At 43.8% G+C, this 22,021-nt stretch overlaps 1 protein-coding gene across 5 annotated transcripts in view; it reads left to right on the forward strand.

Annotated features, from left to right (window-relative positions):
- The window catches only part of CHCHD6 (coiled-coil-helix-coiled-coil-helix domain containing 6), a 114,955-nt gene that overhangs the window by 67,230 nt on the left and 25,704 nt on the right, over positions 1–22,021 (forward strand). For 2 of the 5 annotated variants that reach the window (XM_054216120.1, XM_054216121.1), the window contains 3 exons: positions 10,069–10,204; positions 12,788–12,895; positions 13,035–13,138. In XM_054216120.1, coding sequence (XP_054072095.1) covers positions 10,069–10,204; positions 12,788–12,895; positions 13,035–13,091 — 301 coding nt within the window. In that variant the 3' untranslated portion in view covers positions 13,092–13,138. The remainder of the gene's footprint in view (positions 1–10,068; positions 10,205–12,787; positions 12,896–13,034; positions 13,139–22,021) is intronic. The other 3 variants (XM_054216119.1, XM_054216118.1, XM_054216122.1) reach the window with 2 other exon arrangements.

Genomic DNA, 22,021 nt, shown 5'->3' on the forward strand with positions numbered 1-22,021 from the left:
AAATAAGACCTGAATAGCAAAGGCTGGAACAGCAAAGGAAGAGGTGCCAAAGACTCCATGTAGTCTATTAGGGATGTTTCTATTGCTATCGATTTTTACATGGAAAGCACTTGTATTCTCTACTAATGTTGCCATTATAAAACCCTTAGATCAGGATTTGTTGGCAGGCCAAATCCAGATTGTTTTCAAAAGCATGGATATTTGTGCAGCTGTTAAAACAAACCTCAGAAATACTTTGTGCATCAGAGTACGTGAAATATTTCAGTTCAAAGCTCTTTATCTTGGAGAATGCAGTGAAAATAGAAGCAGATCTCTGCCCTCAGGTTGGGAATTACATATTCCACTGTGTGCCGTGGTGGAAGCAAGGTTTCTCCAGGTTTTATGGTATTTTATTGCGTATTTATATATAAATGACAAGTCCCCGCCAAAGTCCAGAACTTCTTGTGCCTTGATCCCCCTTTGGCTTGAATTGGGAAGGTTATTGTGAATATTAATTAATGACCCAGCTCAGTTTATTCACGCTGTGTTTTTCTGCCTCTGTCTTCCGTGTGTGTTGTATAGTGTGCTGGTGGTAGTGGCATGGGGTTGATTTATAGAGGATTGAGTTGTCTGGGGAAGCTTTCCAAAAAGAATGGTGAATTAAAGATGTCAGAAGCAATAATGCCTGAGAAACCACTTGTTACCAGTGAATTAATGACTTGTTTGCTAATTAGCAGCTTAAGGCAGAGTTGAGGTAGCACTCCTAACAATCTGGTCATTAATTCAGTAGCAACTGATTTCAAGGGCAATGTTGCTATTTTGAACAGTAATTGTATTCCTGATTCTGGATTATATGCGCTGTGCAAAATGACTTTACTTACTGTTGAGTCAGAGTTTCCTCCTGGAGTGATGGAGAGAAGACAGGAGAGACCAAAGGCAAGTACCAGTGGGGGAAATGCGAGGAGAGAAATAGTTTGTTCTGTATAGCTTCTGTACTTCTGCGTTCTGAGAAAATAAGGACTGTGGCAGGACGGCTGTGGATGCCTTCCATCATGGTGATCCATCTCCACAGAGGAAGTTGGTGGTGTTTGATGTTGTTGGCTGATGAGAGACTGAGATCCTTTCTTCCCTTATAAAGGGAGAGAAGAATCATCTCTGCCATCAGACTAGGCTTCGATGACTTAATTTGTTTTCTTATTTATTTGGTGTGATTTTGGTAGTTCATGAAGTTACTCTGATAAAACAGGTTTCTGGGCTATGGGGTCCCATCAGCTTTGGAATCTCAAGATCAGGTGATCCTCAGCCTACTGTGAGAGGACCTTGCTGGGATTGGTTCTTCCTTCCTATCATTTTCCTTTTTAGTCCCGAAGTGTCTCTTGCCTGCCTGTCTGGGACATACACATGCCACATCAACCACAATCATCAGGAATTTGGCCCAAAAAAGTGGCATTTTAGAACACTTGCTTGGTTAGGGATGAATATTGTTTCTTTGGAGAGAATTTCTCAGCTTTGTGCTGGCTGCAAGCGCCACTAACAACACACTGGAGCAGCCTCAGGTGGGCATGGGTCTCCTCAACTCACCCGAGACATTTAATGTGCTCTTCTCCAAACTTAAAACCACGTTACCTAAATTATTTTCTATAAGGATTTTTTTCAATTCTCTTAGGACGTCTTGAAATTATAATATTTATTTTAAAACAAACAAAAAAAATAATAATCCCACCTCCCCCCAAAACCAGACTTCAAGGCTTTGTGGTGTTCTTCGAAACACCGTTATTGACGTTCTCTGGGGGACGCGTAGCTGAGTCCTCAGCTGGGATCTCGCTGAGTCAGTACCCAGCAAATTGCACAGCATGGTGAAAGGGGGCACTGCTTTTGAAGATTAGAGCATGTGGGCAGAAGCAAGGGGATCCTTTTTAATAAGGCGAATGTTTAGCTTCAGATCCCATCTGAACTTCAATGTCGGCAGCTTCATTCTCCTCTCACAATTTGTTTCTGGATCCTTAGCAGGACATACCACTCTGTCAGTGCAGAATATGCTAATGGCTCATATTTTTGTCCATCGCTGATACCCCTTTGTGTAGCCTGGTGTACCTCGTACAGTGCTTAGTAGCATTCCAGAAAAGTAACTGGTGTTCAAATGAGCGGTCAGGGTTTTCTTTTAAAAAGAACATTTTGTTAGCAGTCTGACATCATTCCGAGATCATCTCACATAGGAAAAATTTACTGAACCTGTCTGTCCCTCATGTCTTGTGGCTATATGAAATCATCATAATCACATCTTCAGTTACTTTCCTTAGAATACTTTTTGGGGAGGGGTTTAATAGACCAGCAAAGAATATGGGCCCAGCATCCTCCCAGCAGACGGTTTCCCAGCTAACTCCCAGACATTATAGCACTACCACAACCCGTATATTCTTAGGGCACGTGCTGCGTACATTCTCTAAGCTGCATGCATTTCCTTCCTGACCTGAGATCTTAACTAGTTTTTAGATGATGTTTTTTATCTGAAGGAAGAAAATCCCTATTCGGGTCACTTGTTGGGCTGTGTGTTGTTTTCAGATTCAGTTATTGCTTGCTATATTGCTTTTCTGCCTTGTGGGAGCTGAGCCAGCTTCCTTTCTGATTCAGAGAACTCCTTCCAGCAACAAGATTCTGACTCATTCCTGCTTGGCTTCCAGAGACCATTTTGCAGCTAACTTTAGGCTCTTCATCTTTGCTAGTCAACTTTTAGTAGTTGGCATCTTTGGAAAAAATGGTGCATGGCTTTGTGGGCAGGAGATCCAGTTCTGTTAACTTCTGTATCTCTTGGCAAGTGAAGGAAGAGGCAGTAGTTTTCCTTTCATCTTCCAAACTGGCAGTTTCTCATAACTCAGTATTCTACCATCATAATCAGTAAAGAATTTACATCCAAATGTACTTGGAATTATCCACTTGTGGGGAAAAGTCTCTCATTATTCCAAACCACTTGCCATCTGCCATGCAGAATGCTAATAGGGATGATTAGTTATTGCGTTTGCAGGTTCAGTAGGATAGGGATCATTTAATTTTGTATGGTTTTGTGCAGTTTTTTGCATATTGCTACCATCTTCCTCCTCCCCGAAAGACCCGCAGCCCACTGCCAAAACCCCAGTGCCTGCAGCTTATGGGGTGCCAAGGAAGCCAGATAAATTTGGTTGAAAGTGCACTTGGCAACGCACAGTGAAGTATAAATGGAAGCCTTTTAGGCTGACCCATTAGTGAAATGGGAAATGACTGCTTGTGTGTGAGGATAAACTGTGTAGGAAGGCAGGAAAGTTTGTGATACGTTGGAGTAAGTAAGATAGAGAGCTGGAACCAGCATTGGATGGGTCACACAATCTCTGCATCAATTTCATCGCTGAAATGGACAGACCGTTGTTGGATTTCCAAAATTAGAGGTTGTTACAGAAAACTGTCGTTTAGAAAACTGCTAACTTTGAGTTATTTTCCACTTCAATCTGTATGTTTTAGAGTTTGGGTTTTTGGTTTTTTTTTGTTTGATGAAGAAAATGCGGTTGGGTCAGGCTGTTCTCACTGAATGCAGTACAGTGACACAACAAGTTGCTGACACTTGAGTTTTGGACATTTGTGTTAACTTTTGTTCTCGGTGATAGAATCTAATTACTTACGCTGGAGAAGCTTTCAGAACAGCTTCTGCGTATCTGTGATCGGAAAGAAGGGCGGTATCTGCCCTGGAAAGGACAAGGATGCACCGAGTGCATGAATTGCAGTGGGGAATTGTGTGGCAGCTTCAAACAAGCTGTCAAAGCAGGAGCGGAGATGGGGAAGTACTTGAGTAGCAAATTTTGGAGGACCGAAGAGTCACCCAGAAACTCATAGTACTTTATAAACACGCACTCATCAGGCACTTCAGCGGACAAGGTAGGGAAAAAGAGAATTGGCTGACCTATTATTGAAATACAGGGGGAGAAGGAGAGGGGGTGGGCAACAGCGTGCTGCACACAGTGTGGAAAGGCATATGGGAAGGGCTTAGAAAGACAGGAATACAACTGCTTCAGCTGAAATTTGGAGGTAGTGCCCTGTTCTCATGAAAGTTGTCATGAGGTTTCACCTCTTCTTTTAGTCCATGTCCTCTTGCTCCACGCAGTACGTTACTTCTACAAGCCTTGTATTCCATCCAGATCGGTGGCAAAGCCTGATGAGCAGTGTTTTGAATACATGAGGCTGATCAGAAATATTTCCTTCCTGATCACATGATTTTATCCTCATGAGGCATGCAGTTTGTTTACACTGTGCTAGGGTTATGTAGCTTAAATATTACTGAATTTTTAGTAGACATTTGGGTAATCTATTCAGCTTCTTCCATCTCTTATTTCTCTTGCCAAACAGCTGCAACATGACTCTTCCCTCTTTCATTCGAGCCATGTTATCAAGCTGACATGCAGGATCAGGGAATCCCATAGGTTGTAGCGAGGCCATAGTGTTTGCGTTGTGATAGTACAGCATCCTGTAACCTGAAAGTTAGCTTTCCTGGCTGTTTGCTCTCTGCTGATGAGTTTGTTATATGTGAATGAAATGCTTCAATTGTGTTTAATTTTCCGCTGTAAATGTCAAGGATGTGGTAATGAGAGAGGATGGAACCTTTCTATGTGCTGCGTATTGCATCTGTCTGGAGTTATTTTTCTGACATGTTAAAGAGAAGCCATCAGAGCCAACTGCTACCCAAGGGAGAATGCAGTTTTACAGGTCAGTTAGCCACTTACCGGTTTTTATATATGTACAGTACAGCATGACAGCACACCACATTTATGTGACCAAAGCGTCACCGAGCTTAGTCCGAAATGCACATAATGTACCCTGGATATATAAACGTGCTAACCAACTACATGACACGTCTCTGATTCCTTCCTGATGTGCAGAAACTGCTGCTGTGTGCCCTGGGTTTTGCTCACAGTGCTGCCCATGCACCTCACTGCTGACCTCCGATGCCGTCTGCACTGTAGTGACAGTGAGGACTAATGCGGCTTGCTCGAGTTAGCTCAGACATTGGTCTTAATCAAATAATGCAGCAGAAAGCAGCTAATCGGTTGCTGGGTTTTGCAGCCCACAGGACATTCCAGGTTGCTGTCCCATTTAGATCGCAGCTTGCAGCTGTGTGCTGGAGCTAGCTGCTCCAAAGTTGGCTTATACGAGAGGGACCGTGCATGTCTTTGTTTTTCACTTTCTGAGCAGAGGTATCTAAACGTCTGGATTTAGATACCATCGGTCTCTATCTCAAGTTTTTTCTCAGCCTGAATGGTTTCCCAGGGTAAAAGATAAAAAGAGGATCTTGCTCTTAACTCCATCTGGAGTTGCTGTTCTACCCGGTAAAGCCAAGCGAAGGTGTAGTACTCGCTGTGGAGTTACTGATTTTGCACTAGTCTAAACAGCTGCCAAGTCTTAAAGCACTAAAGTTGTATCCCTGCTTGGCTAGTCTGGTCTTTTAGCTGGGTGGAAGGACTAGCAAATACGTACACGTTTTCCAGCTTTCCAATACTGAGGACATAATTCTTCTTCCAAAAAGGGAGCCTGTCAGCAGCAACTAGCTAGTAGCCGTTGTGCTGTGTTTGAACCCTTCTCTCTATGGGGTCTGTATCCTGATGATGCTGCCGCCTTCATCACTTCTTGAAGTAAGTTTGTGCGTTTGTCTTTGGAAACTGTGTTGCTTCTTGATTAATTGTTGGACATTTAGACCAGCACTCTTCCTACTATCGCAGAGCTTATGATGGAAATTCTCGAAGAACCTTGCTTTAACCTCCCAGACGCTTCGCAGTTCTTCATGGGGTTTATATCCATGTAGAAATGAATTTGCCAAGACAAATGAATGCAGTTATTGACTGAAGCAGCCGTTACCTGCTGCTATTGAACAGTTAGGAGAGGGTTAAGAAGAAAACCTCTTCTGAGCCACTAGATTGGCCCTGACTAAGATGAATGTCTAATTCACTCCCAGCGTCCTTACTGCTGCCAGTAATAAAAAGCTTGCTTCACATATTCACCCCACTGCAGACGTTTCTCTTAAATTAAATATCAAGAGGACATATAATAGCACGATTCCACGCCAAGCCAATATTATCAGATTGATGTCAGCAGTGATAATAGAAGAAGGATAAGTTGATGAGATTTCATTTATTAAATAAAGTAAAGGGAATACGCAGTGATAGAGAGGATTTGGTAACTCTCGGTGTGTCAAAATGCAGCAAGATCATGCTCGTTCTGCCTTACCTCAAGGGATAGCAGAGAGAAGGATGCCCTTTGTTTCATTTTAAGAAAACCTCTCCCTTCTTTCCCCGACAAAGACCTCATTTAGATCCGTCCATGGGAGGGGGGAGAGGAAGATCTGAAATTGTGGGTTTCATGTGTACATAGCCTTCCTTCCCACCCAACAGTGGCGAGGCAAAGGTTTCTTTCCCCACTGTGGTGGGGGAGGCACTACTAATGAGTTTTATTTCTAGATTCATCCTTTCCTTTTTCCCTCCTGTCATTTTTTCTCCTTTCCTCTTCCCTTAAACAGATGAGAGTGTGTGTTATTGGTTTAATCTTTCATATTCTGTATGACCTGCATTTATTTCCGAGGTATTGTCAGAGCTCATCTCCCATACTTGCCTGGCCACAGGCACTGTCCTGCCCCCTCCCAGCCCAGCCTTTTGCTCTTGCCTTTTCCCTAGCTGCTATAAATGAGTCTCTTACATCTGTTTTGATAATAGCGGTAGCAATTACAACGCATTTTATTTTAGACAGAGGCTAATTGTCTACTTTTTTTGGTGGTAGCGTATTTTTGCTTAAAACTGTGACCCATTTTAGAAGAAAGGTCAAAGGATACTAATCTGCTCTTCATGCATTCGGACCTCATCCCTGCTCCACCATGTTCCTTCCCCCTCGTTGTTTAAGAAACGATAATAAAAACCGTCAAACAATGAGATGTTTACCAATTGTAGTGGAGTGCCCAGAAGATTAGTTTTTCTAAAGGTTGGTTAGTGTCAACAGCCTTGAGCTGGGCTGAGGTTGAAGGGAGATGGTTAATGAAAGGCCACCTCCTTTGGAAGACAGCGTGCTGTTTCTCTCAGCAGAAATGTTTGTAGTTAAACGCTGCTGGTCTCCATCAGGTTTTTCATGCTTAATTCCTTTTCCTTTCAGACATATATGAGTAAAGCCAGACAACTGTAAGGTGCGACTGGTGTATAAGGCAGTAGTTACCACTTGAATGGAAATATTGCAACCTGAAGTTAAGAGACTTGGCGTGAGCAGGAGAGTGACATCCCTTTGAGTCAGATAGGACAGGAGTAGTGGTTGCCGCACCGGGAGGAAAGCCCTTCAAGCAATTGTTCACCAAAGCGGTTCGGATAGCCTTTTCCAGTCCGGATGGGTACCAGAACTAGTCTGCTGATGTGGGTGACTTGTGTACTCCTGGACTCTGCAGGGTACGTTTCCTTATGGTGAGCTCACATTCACTTCTTGTCCCTTCGTTTCATAGACCACGCTGCGTGGTGGGGCACAGTGGCAGTTACCTCCCAGGCAGCACTAGCTTCCCACTCCAAAGTGAAAAGTCTTTCTCGGTAGGATTTAACTGGCTCTGTTGAATTTCCAGTTCGCTTGTGACTGCACTAATATATTGGTTTGTGTAATTTGTATTGATAATTACCTTAACCAACTTTGCGTTACGTTGATTAGTTTCTTTAAATCTGTTTTGAGAAGCTGGTGCAAGTGATGCATAACCGGAGTTTGAGATTTTATTTTGAAGAAATAAAGGAGAATAATCTTGTTATGATTCTGGGTACCAGGTGCCCAATAAATCTGCTCTGTGTTGTGGGAAGTGGCATGTATGAACGCTGATTTAGGTACTCGCTGGGCATGCCTTTCTGTGCTGATTGATCCCTTGCCTCTGGGAGGCTTTAGGCAGCAACACTCACTCCGTGGCTTCTCACTCACCACTGTGTGGCTTTTAAAGAGCCCTGTACTGTGGGCTGAGCACCGAGGCATCTCCTAAAGAAGAGGACCATGGACTTTGCACTACTGTTGCACAACCGATGCAGCAGGAAGGGACAGTGAAGGAACAGACAAAAAAAACCCCAAAAGGCTGGATTCCTGTAGCTCTCCATACCGACAATGGCAACCTCAAGCATTCTTCTTAATGTTTGTACCATATTGTTCAATTCAGGTCAATACAGACTGTTTTGTGGCATGCCGTACCGTTCTGCTCTTCCAGCTCTCTGCATGAAAAATACAGAATGCCCTTCAGTTTAACATGGCTGAGTTTAAAAAACGTAATTTTAACGGTCTTAACTTTTTGAATGAATTGAGGGATTTGGTGGTATTTCCTGACCTGGTATTGTTTGGTATCATTTCCACAGTCTCAATGATTTGATTAGAGTGATATTAAAGTTAGTGACAAAGCAAAATGCCAACATTATGAGTTTCTGAAGCTCTCCCTGGGTTCTCTTCTATTCCAAAATCTGAAGATATTTTAGAACGTGGATTTTTAGAGGCTTTAGAGTGATTTGCTGTAGAACATAAAAATTAGAAATGCACACCAGCCTCTAGGGGACCGTGTGTGGAATAGATTTCTTCTAAAAGCCGTAAGATTAGTGAAGAGGTGGAAAAAGAAGTCTGTGTAGTATCTTTGGTGATTTCTGATCTAAACATCAGTGTTTTAGACTGTGGCTGTCATACTGTTACCGATAAATTCTTCGTCTGTCTGTATGTTGGCAGTAGGACTGAGGACTGAAGAAGCGTCATTTGAGTTGTGCCTCAACCAGACTATTTTGCGGGAGCAATCAGCCTGCTGATATGGAAAGGGCAGATTTTTTTTTTTTCTTCTTTGGGTCCTTCCACTTGCCTTCCTGAGCACCTTACAAAAAGCGAGCGTGATTTGGAAACTCCTATCTGAGCTCTCCAAAAGCTTTTAGGAGATCTTGATTTAAGATTTCATGTTTCTTAGAAATCTGTTCCAGCCGAGAGAATGAGACGTGCCCAGGAAGAGGTCGTGTTTTCTCTCTGCCTTGCTATGAAGCCCTGCTGCCGAATGAGTGCCGCTTGTCGTTACTGTGGGAATGAATACATCATAGCACGGCATTAATGCCTGCCTGTAGCATCCAGCGCTTTGGAAGGAAGAGGTGCATTTGATATTTGGGCACAGATCTGTAAGCATATTGGGGCAGAAAATGCAAGGAATTAAATGGATTTATGGTTTAGGAGGCGGCATCTGACGATTGCTACACCTAAGCATATGTTCTCTTGTTCTCTGGTAAACCAGACCATGCCAATTGTGCTGCAGATTCCTGCAATTTGTGTTTGCCTGTCTGTGCAGCTGATGACACTGTTGTTCCTGTGTTTGTGCCATTGTTGCCGGTATTGTTTTACAACGACCTTCCCCTTTATTGGTACTGTTGCTGATGATGTGCCATATGTACACATGCACATTAGAGTATAAGAACATCATCCCTAATTGTTCTTGGGTGGCTGTCAATGCCACTTACGGGGTATGAGTACTAATTGCTTCAGAAATACAAAGAAAAAGATATCTGGTCTTGCTATTATTCCGGTTTTTTTCTAGTCACTTAGAGAATCGCAGTGCTTTCAACCATGTTGGATTTTTTCAAGTGTTTAAATAGATGAGAATTCAATAGATTGAGGCGGCTTATTCACCAAGTCCGTTCAGTTCCTTGTCAGACTGTTACAGATCTAGCGCAGGCCCAGCCAGGATTCTTGAGTTCTGACACAGATTTCCAATGTGAGTTGGGGAAACCATTGAACCTCTTGGAATTGATTTTTTTTTTTTTTCCTTTTTCCTGACTGCAGAGGGGAGATGATGCTTTATCTAAGGATAAAACAGCCATCCACACCAACCCAGAAAGAAAGTGTTCCTTTTTTCTGCTAGGTGCTCTGGATTTTTCAGCTGAAGGACACAGTTGGTCATTTCACCCAATTTGGTGATTGCTGCTCCCACCAGTTTCTCTATTTTTTAGGGCTAGGTGCCTCCAACACAAGATTAGTATGTGTGTCACTGGTAAAATGGTAGTAAGTGGGTGAAACTCTTCTTCACGTGTCTTTCTGTGCTTGTTTTCCCTGCAGGAGGAGGAACACTGATCCTGTCTGTGCAAGCCTGCAGTCTGAAATTCTGAAGTGCTACCAAGAAAACAAACGTGAAGTGCTCAAATGCTCAGAGCTGGCTAAGAAGTACCAGCGCTGCGTTAGTGCAGCTCAGAAGGTAACAAAAGCTCTGTTGTACTTGCTGGCTTTGCTGTCTTGTTTTGCATGGTGTTTTCTTCTGGGAAGTGTTTCTGAGAGCTGTGGTATCTGTTAGTCAAATTGCAGTGTTCATAGGAGACGATTTTTCTTTGGGATCCATTTTCCCCACATTCATTCCACATTTCCCAGTCACGCTGTGGTATGTCCCAGCTTCACTCCTGTCAGTGGGTCCTGTCATACCGAGCTGCCACCAAAACAGTAGCACCGACGCTCCTAGGTTTCAAAGTCAGTCACAATAATTTTCCCAGGTTTTGCCTTCTTGGATGCTGTATTTTGCAAATGGTAGGCAAATCCGTTTTGCCAATGTCAGCAACATTTAGAACGGGCTCTAAACATCCTCCCATTATGGGACTTCACAGTCTTTTTTCCTTTCATTGCTGCATGAGGAAGGCTTCTTTACTGGGAAAAGCTGCTGCCTATTAAGAAAAATGCACACTCCTAAAAACTATTTATCTTGTGCGGGGGTGGCCAGCAAGCCTTATGGCTCTTCCTTCTGAGATGCAGAGCCCTAGTAGAGTCTGTTGATGCCTTAGGACAGTGGCTGCTCAGTACCTTGGAAGAATTTCTGTCTATTGAAACAAGTGAAGGAGAAAGGAAAAATTAAGGATTTGGACATTACAAGTAGGATATGGTCTTGGGAAAAGTGAGTGGTAAGACATAAGCTGCCACGTGGGATGTCTGCAGTGTAAAGGATGCTGTTCCCCACGTGAAAATTCAGTGGGTCAGGTGTCCCTGAAGGGCAGGCTTTTTTTTTTTTTTTTTCTTTGGGACGGTTGAAAATTCTCCAAAAGGGGCTGAGACAATAGTAAGGTGAATTTGGGGAACCTTCTGGGAATAGAAAACTGAGACGCCTCTTGTGGGATTACTAATGCACAGGGTGGAGATCTCATAGAAGCAGTCTTTCTCTGTCGCATTAGCATTGTGAGGGGAAGCTGTATGCCTGATTTAAGTATAACATGAAACAAGCTGCCAGCCGGCTCCCAGAAGAAGCCCGACAGAAGGAGATGGGAAAATTGTCAGGATATATTAGACCAAATGTTGTTGCTAGTCCTAGTGGAATTTTTTTCCTTCCTGTTTACAAAGAAGGTCTTTGTATGTCTGCAAATCAGCAAGGTTAAAGCTGCCAGGGAAAGGGCTTTTCTCTGATATCTTTAAAGTCCCCAGCTCCCAAAACGTGTGGTTTCTTTTTCTTTCTCAGCTTTAAAGTAAAGCGGTGCCTGTGCTGCCTCTGCACAATCCGTGCCCTCTGTTGCTGTGTGCAGAGCATTGGCGCATCTATTGCCAGCCCCCGTTACCTGATGCTTCCTCCTGGCCTCCTGTAAATCAGCCCTTGTAGCCTTTTCAGTGGAGTAGATCTTTAGCAAATGCATTTACCAATACATCTTTATTGCATGCAGTGCGGGCGGAATGTGATTACCAAAGAAGACAGATTGCATTAAACTTCAGCATATTTGCAAGCTGCGGCTCCAACCCGCCTGAGAAAGGGGCTGGGACGCTGCCAGCCCTGATCTCCAGCCCAACATTATTAAAGAGTAAATTGGAAGCTAAATGACTGGTAACAGCAGAGGGCAGTGAAAGATCCTATTAACTTGGATCTTTTTTGGATTTGTGTGGTGGTGCGATTTTTGGTAGGTTTTCCTTTATAAACCAAAAAACTAGGGATCGTCTTGGTTCCCAGAGTGTTCAGTGAACTTCAGAAACTTTTTCCCCACTGTTAGAGAAAGTTCCTGGAGGGAGCAGTGCACAGGACATTAATTTGTTGTGGATGATGACAATGTGGCAGAAAAATCTCCTTGCTATGTTTTAAGAAGGGGTGAGAGAGGCTAAGGATTAGGTAACTAAACCTTGGCACTAGATATAGGCGCTAGAGGGTTCTGCGAGTACAAATTCAAATAAAACTTGTGTAAGGCAGTACATCTTCTGTCGTTTCTTTTGTCCCAGGACTGCTCAAACCCTGACAATTTTCCTCACTGCTCTTACTGAGTTCTCTGACTCCTGAGAAATATGTAGTGATCACAAGCTGTTGTATTTTTTTCGTGAAGCATTAAAACTCCCTCCTCCCTTTCCCCTTTTAAGCTGTTATTTTTCTTTAAGTTTAAATTAGCATCTTCTACCAAATGGCTTTGTCTCACGCATTCCTCATTCAGGAAATTCAGGTTGGAGGAATGTGGGAAAGGGAGGCCAGAATCTCTTGATTCCTTGGGTGGTTTTTTTCCTTTTTTTTTTTTTTTTTTTAAAAACACAATTTGTTTTCCAGTACAGGAGGTTGTAATCAAAGCTGGATGTGTGACTTCAGCTCACTTGCATGCCGGTGATTTGTTCTTCTGCTTTTTACTAAAGATTTTATAAGGCTTGGTGAATATTCTTTAATGAAGCATCTGGTTCTCTGCAAGTTCCTTTTGATGGCTGGTAAAAATGTCTCCAGGGCATGGTATACATTAGACTCAGAGAAAGCAAGCTCTAGATTTCTAGACTGAAAATTGCAGCTTACAGGGGATGAGAATAATTCTTCGCATCTTTCCCTTTACCGTGTTTGTTTGAGACTGTTCCTTTGGGCACCCATTTCCCTTTGCCTATTGCCGTGCACATCTCTGAGCCAGGAGCTGAGATGCACCCTCAGTTACTTCTGCCCCGTGGACAAATATATCAGGTAATCATTTAATGAGTTTTGAAATTTATTTTCTACTCGTTTCCTGTACAGGCCCTCTTACTGGAACAGGTTACTTTATTGTAGCGTGTGACGGGGGTATAACTGACATCACCTGTTTTGTATGTTTTCTGGCTATCAGGGCTTCTTTTGTAGTCGAGGGAGGGAAACAGGCACTGCCAGAGCATGGCGCAGCTGATCCTGAGACAGTCACCTGAATCAGGCCAGCTGAATTGCCATCGGTGGGTGAGTATTTCTCTCTGCTGCCTGGGAGGCACATCCAGACTATGCACTCCAAAGTTAATGCCTGTAGTGGGATATTCATTATGGGAGCAGGATCCTGCTCTGATCGTCTGCTTTTGTAGCTAGTATGCGTTCAGCTTGCCCCGCGTAACCTGCTCACTAACTTTTGCCATTTATTCCATCCGGAACATCCAGTTTTGGTCACATCACCTTTGGTTCGCTGCAGCGGCGTCGGCCCACTTGGGCTCTCGGTTGCTTGCTGCGTCCGGTGCTTTGCTTATGTGGAAGCTCTCTGACTTTAGAGTATGTTACTGTAATGTCTCCTGTTTAATTTGAGAGTGTTTTATCTTTTCTGGTGGTCTGTTTTCGTGGCTCTGCAGAACTTCAGCTACAGCATAAAAATCACTGGCTTTAAATCTAATAAAAGCTGGGATAATGGGACAGCTGTGGGAGGGGCAGTTCCCATTGTGTCTTTTAAAATTGCCTGTAGTTTATTGACCGCAAGTTTCACCAAGAGCTACTGCTGCCGTTAGATAATGAGAATTGAAAATTGCTGCTGCTGTTTCCCCGAGGTTTTATCTCGTGCCAATGAGAAGAGGGTGTGGAAGGAAAAGGAGAGTGGGCAGTGGAAATCTGCGTAATTTCTTACTCTGAGTCCAGATGGAAGCGAAAAACAAATGATTTTTTTTTTTTTCAAGCCTGAGTCCTATTACTGAATTGCTTCCCTCCCCCCTGCAAATATGCACTCATGTGCAAGCTTTTCAGAAGACTTGTGACCCATTCTACTTTCCTTAACGTCCTGTTCACACCAGTAGGCAAATCTGAATTTCCATGGAATTTTAGTTGGTAAATTTCTTACGTAATCGGTGGTTATACCGGGGAATCTCCAACCAGCTGCCACTTGAAAAATGCGGCCTCTGGTGACCATGTATTAACGTGATTTGAGATTTCAAACAGAACCTGCGTCCTGCAACAGCGTGCAAAAAAAATGCCGGTTAGTGAAGAGCGTGTATCCCTTTCTTTTCCTAGTGTTTTCTTACTGTCTCTAGGTGCCTGTCTTTCACGGAAGGACCAAGGTGAAATTTTTGCGCTCTAGCTCCTGGCCAAACCAAGCTATAAAGAGCTGCATACTCAGACACATGTATTCCCTTGTCGATAGGCGCTGTATACATTGAGCTAGGAGCCATTCATAATTCTGCGCTCTTTCTTCGTATTCTGCGCCCAGCTTCTCACAAGTCTGCTCTTCATAACAGACAAAGGTAAACCGCCTTCTATCAGGGCTTAAGGGCTTGTCTACATAAGGAAATTACGATGCCATAAACCGGTGAGTGAGTTTATGGTACAGCAACTTCTCTGTATATGAGCATTCTCGGCTTGTAATGGAAATGCAGGGAAAATTCACACTTGTTTTCTGTGAGTCACTCTGCTATGCAAACAAGCCCTTGCAAAACACTGGTTGTCTGGATTCCAGCAGAGGTAGACTTTTAACACAACCTTGAGTCGACTGCATTCTTCTTTGCCCTTGACTATAGTAAAAAGGAATGTGGTCAGTTTACTGCTCCTACTTTTCCAAGTGATCCCTGTGAAAGCTCGATTCCCATTTGGCACACACAGCAAAGCACTGCAGCTCTGCTGGAAGGTTGTCTCTCATCTGTGGGCAGTGACCTAGATTGCTGAGAAGATGCCGCAGGTAGTTGTGCAGTGTCCCATCCTGATGGAGCAGTTTCGCTCAAGCATTTTGGATCCCGCTGAAGCGTGGCCTGCCGGGAGCTGGCGTTTCTGCAACCCAACTCTCTCTCTGCTTAAGAGAAGCAGCTTCGGGATGCGTTGGATGCCACGGGCTGCACTGCAGGTATCATTCTGGATCATTAGGCTCTTATTATTGTTTCCATTCTGATGGATTGCAAAATGCTTTATAGATTGTTTCTGTACCTTATTGGGGTAGAGAGCAGCTGTCAGTGTGTGTGGCTGAGGTAAGAAGGTTTTGGCCAGATACAGTGAGGTCCATATCTGTGCTTGAGAAACGCCAGGATTTCTCCTCCCCCGGGATTCTGCAGAGGTAGATCTTAGCTGTTGAAGTCTCGTCGAGAAGATATAAATATATCACACGGTACGCTACTTGAAATGCAATATATCTAACTTGGAAGGCTTTAGGGTTGTTTGAGCTTTCTGAAATGCAGCTTTGTAGTTTCAGATAAATCTGTGTGTTTCATATCAGGAGGATGATGTGCCCAGCCATCCTCAGCCAGGTATATGCCCGCCCTGCGCTTTTGGCGGTCGGTCCTTGCTCAAAGCAAACATATCTGTAGAGCGTTTGTCTTGCCTTCTCTGTGAAGTCAGTTCTCTTTTTTTAATCTTTCTCTCTTCCAACCTTTATTTGTGCAAATGCTGTGGTGATAACACTATCAGAGAGTTTATGACTCAATAAATGGCCCCCACAAGGGAGTCGGTGGAGAGGCCGCAAGCTGCAGGCAGCTGCTGTTTGTTTAGTCGTAAACACAGAGGAGAGCGGCAGTGGATTAGCTGTACCCAAGCATACCCCGACCTGTTATTTGCTGAGGTGAAAAGGATCCGTATTTTCCTTCTAATTATAAAGGATGGAAACAGTTATTGTTTTGATTTTTAAGGCAGCAGTTCTGGGTTCTGGCGAGTCTTGGGTCCATACACAACGCTTCATATCCTCAAGAGTTCATCAGTGGATAAACTGAAAGTATAGAGCTGCCTGAAAGGACGTAAACCGTCACCTTAATACATGAGGCATGGCCCAGAGTAAAATGCTGGCCTACTTAAAATGGAAATGGCTCCTGCCTGTACCGGTATTTAGGAAACTGGAGGCATAAGTTCTTTATTTGCTCTGTCTCGGCACTTCACGAAGCCCTGATGTTCCCCACAGCCTGGCGTGTCGTCAGTGCTTGCTAACCCCTCTCTGCTGTTTGCAGGCCACGTAAACCCCAAATGCGGCACCTCATGGTGTTTGTAAATTTTGAAGAAAACAAGAACATAAATAAGCTTTAAACTCTTCTGCTCGCTTGGCTCTGCTTCAAGGCTCCTCCTCCAGAGATACTTAGTCCATACCCTGCATCATCTTTTCCTCTGGAGTGGTTGTATCTGTTGCCTGGTCTGGAAGGAGGGCTCCTGACCCCATTTCTCTTCTTAAAAACAATCTATTGTCTAGCAGTCTAATGCACAGTCCGTGGTTTCCTGGTTTTTGTTTGGGTTTTTTTGATGTTGCAGTGCGGCAGAATTGCTTTTGGGTCTAATTTCTCGCTTGATGGTTCTGATCTCAGATACACTTACAGGTAAAGTTAATCTAAATATGCGTCTTTCACAGATAATTTTGACGGCAATTTTGTTATAAGAGGGGAAGAAGTCAGAATACCATTACAGTTCCTGAAGTTGAGCTGTTTGATATTTTATAACGTCTAAAATGTGGTCTGTACTACCGCTCTTTTTATTTTAAAACTTAGTTTGCCTGAATGTGTTTAAAGGCAGTCTAAAATTCTTTCTACAATAAAAATACTATAAGAGCTAGCCAGTTGGGAATGAGAAGTCATAGCTGATGGTGCTGTGGTGTGGTCTTTGAGCGAGTGAATCTGAAAAGGCTCATTTGAAGTTGGGTATCAAAATTCCAAGCAAAGTAGGGCCAAGCGTTATCGGGAGGAATGTATCTCTCTGATGTATTGTTCTCTCTCTCTCTTTTCAAAAATTATTTCTCTTTTGGCTTAAACTAATGGGACCTACATGGATCTACTGTATCTAACAGGTTTCTCTAATTCTGTGCTCTGTATGGTGTGTTCGGCAGCGTTTTCCTGAGAACCGTAGCCTGTATTCATCTGGGCTTATCTAGCACGGGAAATAGTTGCTTGGGGGTGAGAGAGTGTTGTGATACATCATGCTGTTTTAATGCCAGATTTTTTCACAAAAAGATTTGTAGCACTATGTTGGCAAGTTGGAAGTGGAAATTCTTACTCAGATTAATTCTGGGAGACTGATGACCAAGCAGTCTTGGACAGAAAGAAGTTGATTTCCAATTTTTAAACTATGTGTTTTGCTGCTGAAGTTAGATTGAAACAGATCCACAAAAATTGCTGTCGATAGCAATTGCTGGTTAGAAGCACAAGGTCAGTGGTCAAATGCCTTCACACTCCCAAGAAGTTCCAAAATAGCCCTGAGTTCCATAACTTCCGTGCTAATGTTAGATCCATTCTCTGACAACTTGGCTATAACTTGGGAAATTATATCAGTGGTGCCAAAGTCTTCATGACAAACTGGGGAAACCAAAGATTTGTTATGCTCCTTGTTGGTCGTAGTCTGCGCAGGATGGCTTCCTGCTACATGCAGTTTGCAGTTTCCACACACCATCCATCAGCGGTTTTTGTTAGCAGGTCTTGGCACTGAATACCTTGAGGAATAATAGGATATAAAGCCTTCGCCGATCGGCTGAATGTGTCTGTGTAGGTAGCATGTGCGGGGGTTATTCTGGTGGCATTGGTCCCAGTCCAGTGGAAGAGCTGCTACCAAGCAAGCAAGACTGCTCTGACTAGCCCTTCTATGCACTGCCAAAGAGAACTTGGGAAGTTAATGAACGACGGACGAGCCCTTCTATTAGTAGAAAGCCAATCCTTTTCTCATCAGGGCTGTGGCATGTTGGAGGAGAAGGCTTGGGGAAGTTGCTCTGATGCTGCTTGCTGGTGTTTGTTCTCTCTACAGAGCCTCTCTGTCCGAGACTGTAAAGCATTCATCTGTTACAAAATCTGAACGTTGCGGGGAGGCTTTTCTGCATCGTGCCTGCATTAATTGTTTGTGATTTTCACCCCCTTGTGACACTGACTGCCCGACAGGCCTTGTCTGGAGACAAGGAAATATCTGGAGATATTTCCTTATCTGGAGATATTTCCTAGTATACTTGCGATGCTTCTGAAGCGATTTAAAGGTATCAGTCCTACCTAGACCTTCTCAAGACAGTTGAAGTAACCTTTATGGACATCAGTGTTTCAAATATAGGAACAAGACACATTGAAGACAGCGTGTTACATTGATCTGTATATAGTGCTAGAGTTCACTCTGCTGCTGATCTTTCATCTGTGAGCAAGAAACTTCCATTTGGTTATAACATCGTTCTTTGGTTAGAGGCCTTTGGGGGCCTGTAGGAATTTATGAAAGACTCTTAAAGACTTCTGCATTCACAAAAGCTGTCCAGAAAGCCAACACTTGTTGTAATTAGTTTGTTACCTTTGTAAGTTGATGGAAGCAGGTAGTGAAGCCTTGAGTGAGGATGGTGCTGCCATGTCTCGTGTATGCTGTTGTTTCTGAAGTTGGAGCATCGCGCTGCTCTACTGTGTTAAGCCTGAGTGTGCATCCAGAAACGCAGACGAAATTATTTTGACAATGTGTTCGCTCTTTGTCCCTGCTGAATGCCTGTTTGTCCTGCATAAATGGATTTCAGGATCAGCCAACCCCCAGCTCTGAATTAGTCTAATAAGGTATAGTAGGTAGGGTTTAAAGGTCATTTTGCAAGCAGCTGGTTCCCTGCATATATTAGGGGGAATGATTTTTAAAATAATGCTATCGGAAAGCTGTCGATTTAACTTTTCAAATATCTGTATGCGGTAAAACCTCAGCTCTTCTGCCTCTGTCCTTCAAGCTCTCTGCTCGCCCGCTGCCTGCTTATCTTTGTCATTTCCGATTACCTCTACCCATCTGCCTCTGCATTCGCCCCCACTCAGTTTATCAGTCCGCGTTTGCTGCCCACAAGGTCTGGGTTTATTTTTCTGAGCAGATCAGCTGTTGGGTTCCTTCACCGGGCTGTGTAACAGAAAGCTAAGGGTTACTCGTTCAGTCGATTAGTAAAGCATTATTACACTGTCCTTTTATTGGGGGAGTGGGAGCTCTGAACAGTCACCACTACATCTGCAGCATTTTTGTGTCTTTGTACCTAGTTCCCTTCTCAGAATGAATTTAACATTGGTGAAAGAAGATCATGAGATTTATTTATATTTTTTAACTCCTGAGCAGGTTGAACTCGGGATCAGAGAGGGGTTCAGAAGAAAAGTGTAAGTAAACACATCTTACTGGTGTAAACTTCAGGAAGAACTGTGTAATGTAGAGGAGTATATTGGTATAAGATTCAGAAAAAATTAGAAAGTTTCTAAATATGAAAGAATTGAGGGTTTTGTCTTCTGGGTGAGGCAGCAGAGCAAGTAATATACTCTGTTTCAATTTTGTACTTGATAACTTTATGAAAGAAGTTCTTTGACAGAATAGAAGAATTTCTGGTTGTAGGCAGGATATGGAGACTTGTTGATCTCTCCAAAGGAATTGGAAAGGAGACTGAATTACTGTTTCTTGACCCACCTCAATGCCATCTTAATTCCACATTTGAGCACTTCTCCTGATTCCTTTTAATGGGCGGAAGAAGGGAGAAAACATGTACTTTTGAGGCACTGTCTGCAGCTAAACGCAGAATGTCGGTAAATTATATGGGTACTTCTAAGGACCCTCTGGGCTCTCTGACACGTGACTACTGTGTCTTCTCGTGGATTAAGGTGTACACCAATTGCTGACTTTGAATACAAGAGGTTCCCTCAGGCCTTATCAGCAGGAACAGTTGAGAGCTTTTGTCTCCAGTAGTGTTGAAGGTTGGCCTACTTAGGTGTATCATCATTTAACAAGCCCCATAATATTTCTGGGCCCTAGGATGCTAGCAGAACTATTTAACTTCCTGTGGCACATCATAGTTGTATTTTGTCTTTTAGTACCAAGCCTAATTGTGTTCAGGAGTATCCTGAGGCTCAGGAAATCTTCTCAAGTCTTGTAGAAGTAGGCAGCCATTGAATATTGTATTGGATGCTGTGATCCGGGCAGGATTCTTCCCGGCTGTGTGTGCCTTCAGCTGACGTGATGAAGGCACAGTGGTAGAACTGGAGTGCACTGGAGAAATTTTTGTGGAGATCATGTGCTGCACCAGTGACCACCTTATTGTTCTGCAAAAGCCAACCTTGAAGCATCCGTACAGACTCCAGATTGACCTCTCTGGAGCAGAAGCAGGTTCACTGCTGAGGACAGACAGGGTGCAATGTTCTAATGAATTCCCCTCTTTCCAGCCTTTACCAAATGTCTGAGGCACACGGGGTGCCACTTTGTTCAAGAAGAACAAGCATTTTGGAAGCTGTTAAATTTGAAAGTCATACTTTGTTCTATCTTGTGCTGATGGCGGGGTTATGTACAGACAAAGCTATGGCGTGAACTTGAGACAACAGAATGCTCTCAAGTTCCTTGTTTAATGCAGTGTCGAATGTATGCTGGTTGGGAGATAAGCAAGAGAGAGAGGTCCCAGGCTGTGCGAGACAGTTGCTAGTGCCGCCTTGTTTTGTTGAGCCTTGACATTTGCTGCAATAGAGCCCCATAAAATGCAGGGAAGTCTCTCTCCAATCATGTAGGTGTATTAACAGGTTTCTTGCACTGATGGATTAGAGCCAGGCTGTGTTCAGTAAATGTGGATAAATAATAAAAGGTGAGATTGTGTGCAGTGATCCCAGGTCTCCTCCTTCCAGCTGCCACCTCCTGTCTGTTTGCCGGGAACCTTTGCACAGCCGAATTGCTTTGCTTGAGAGAGCAGGCTATGCACTATTTTCTGACATAGCCAAAGGTGTCTGACACAAAGCCAAAGGAGAGCTTCTCTCCCAGGGACTGAAATGTCAACAAAGATGTTGTACTGCCTTACAGGGCCCTGAATTGCTTTTGTATAAAACCTGAACAGATGTTGGAAGGTCAGGAGCTTTGCCGTATACAGAGCAGCCCCTGGAGAGCAGGGCAGAGCCTGCTCAGGTGTCACGGGTAACGCTGTTCTGGGTTTAATGTGCCAGCACTTCCCCTGAATGTATGGCTCCTGCCGAGCCGTGTCTGGAGTTTTACCCTGATTAAGGAAATGGGACTCGCGTAACCATGTTGTGCGTCCGTGAGCCTGGTTTCTGTCCCACTCTCTGCTTGCTCTGAACCTGCTGGCGAGTTGCGGTGATGTTCCTCAGAAGGCACAAAGGCTCTGAAGTAATAAGTTCCTGTATATCTTGTGAAAGCAGGCAATTAGGTGGAGGGAAGGGACCCCAGTGGTGCTTGTACAGGAGGGAATGGTATTGACTCACCCTTTATTAGACATCAGTTTGGTCACAGAGGAACTTGACTTCGAGACACAAATCTGAAGGAATCCAAGTGACTTCAGTTCTGCTGCTCATGAAACTGCTTATTTCCACTCGAGGACTCCAGCTTGCCTAAATGAGAGTCTGATTTGTGCTTACCGTTATAATCAGCTTCATTGGAGAGACTCATCAAGGGCGGCACTGCAGCAGCTGAGAAAAGAGAGCAGCCTTGTTCTTAGGGATTGTCCTTTGGAATATGCTTTCTCTGTCCAAGTATCAATTTCCTCCTTTGCTTTTGAGAAATGGATGCAAACCCCTTGTTGCAAGAGAGGGCTGTGGAGAGGGCCCAGCTTTCAGATGTTAATAGCTTGATCCTGCAATGCGTGTTCTCTTATTTTGGGATGAGATAAAAGATATGGTGTTAGGTGTGACCAACCTGGAAGAAGAACAGACCTCCTGGATTTAAGGTAGCTTGTGGTCTTGCTTCCTGCACCCCTTTCTGCGTTGTTCAGCCAAATGTTTCACACTTGGGAAATTTAAGCTCGGGGGACCAGAGCAACGGCTGAGCCTTGCTGGCCTCAGCACCTTCTCCTCCTGATCAGCAGGCCGTTGTCAGTTCCTCGGTACCTTGTTTTTGCTGCTGCGTGTTGTCAGGACAGCGGTTGAAATGGGGGAAGAGGAGACTTTGCAACGTGGTGCTCCTATGGCAAGTCCAAGGACTGGTGCGACAGGCAACTGTGTTTGAGTGGAG

The sequence above is a fragment of the Rissa tridactyla genome, chromosome 10 (assembly GCF_028500815.1).
Source record: "Rissa tridactyla isolate bRisTri1 chromosome 10, bRisTri1.patW.cur.20221130, whole genome shotgun sequence".
NCBI classification, from domain to species: Eukaryota; Metazoa; Chordata; class Aves; order Charadriiformes; family Laridae; genus Rissa; species Rissa tridactyla.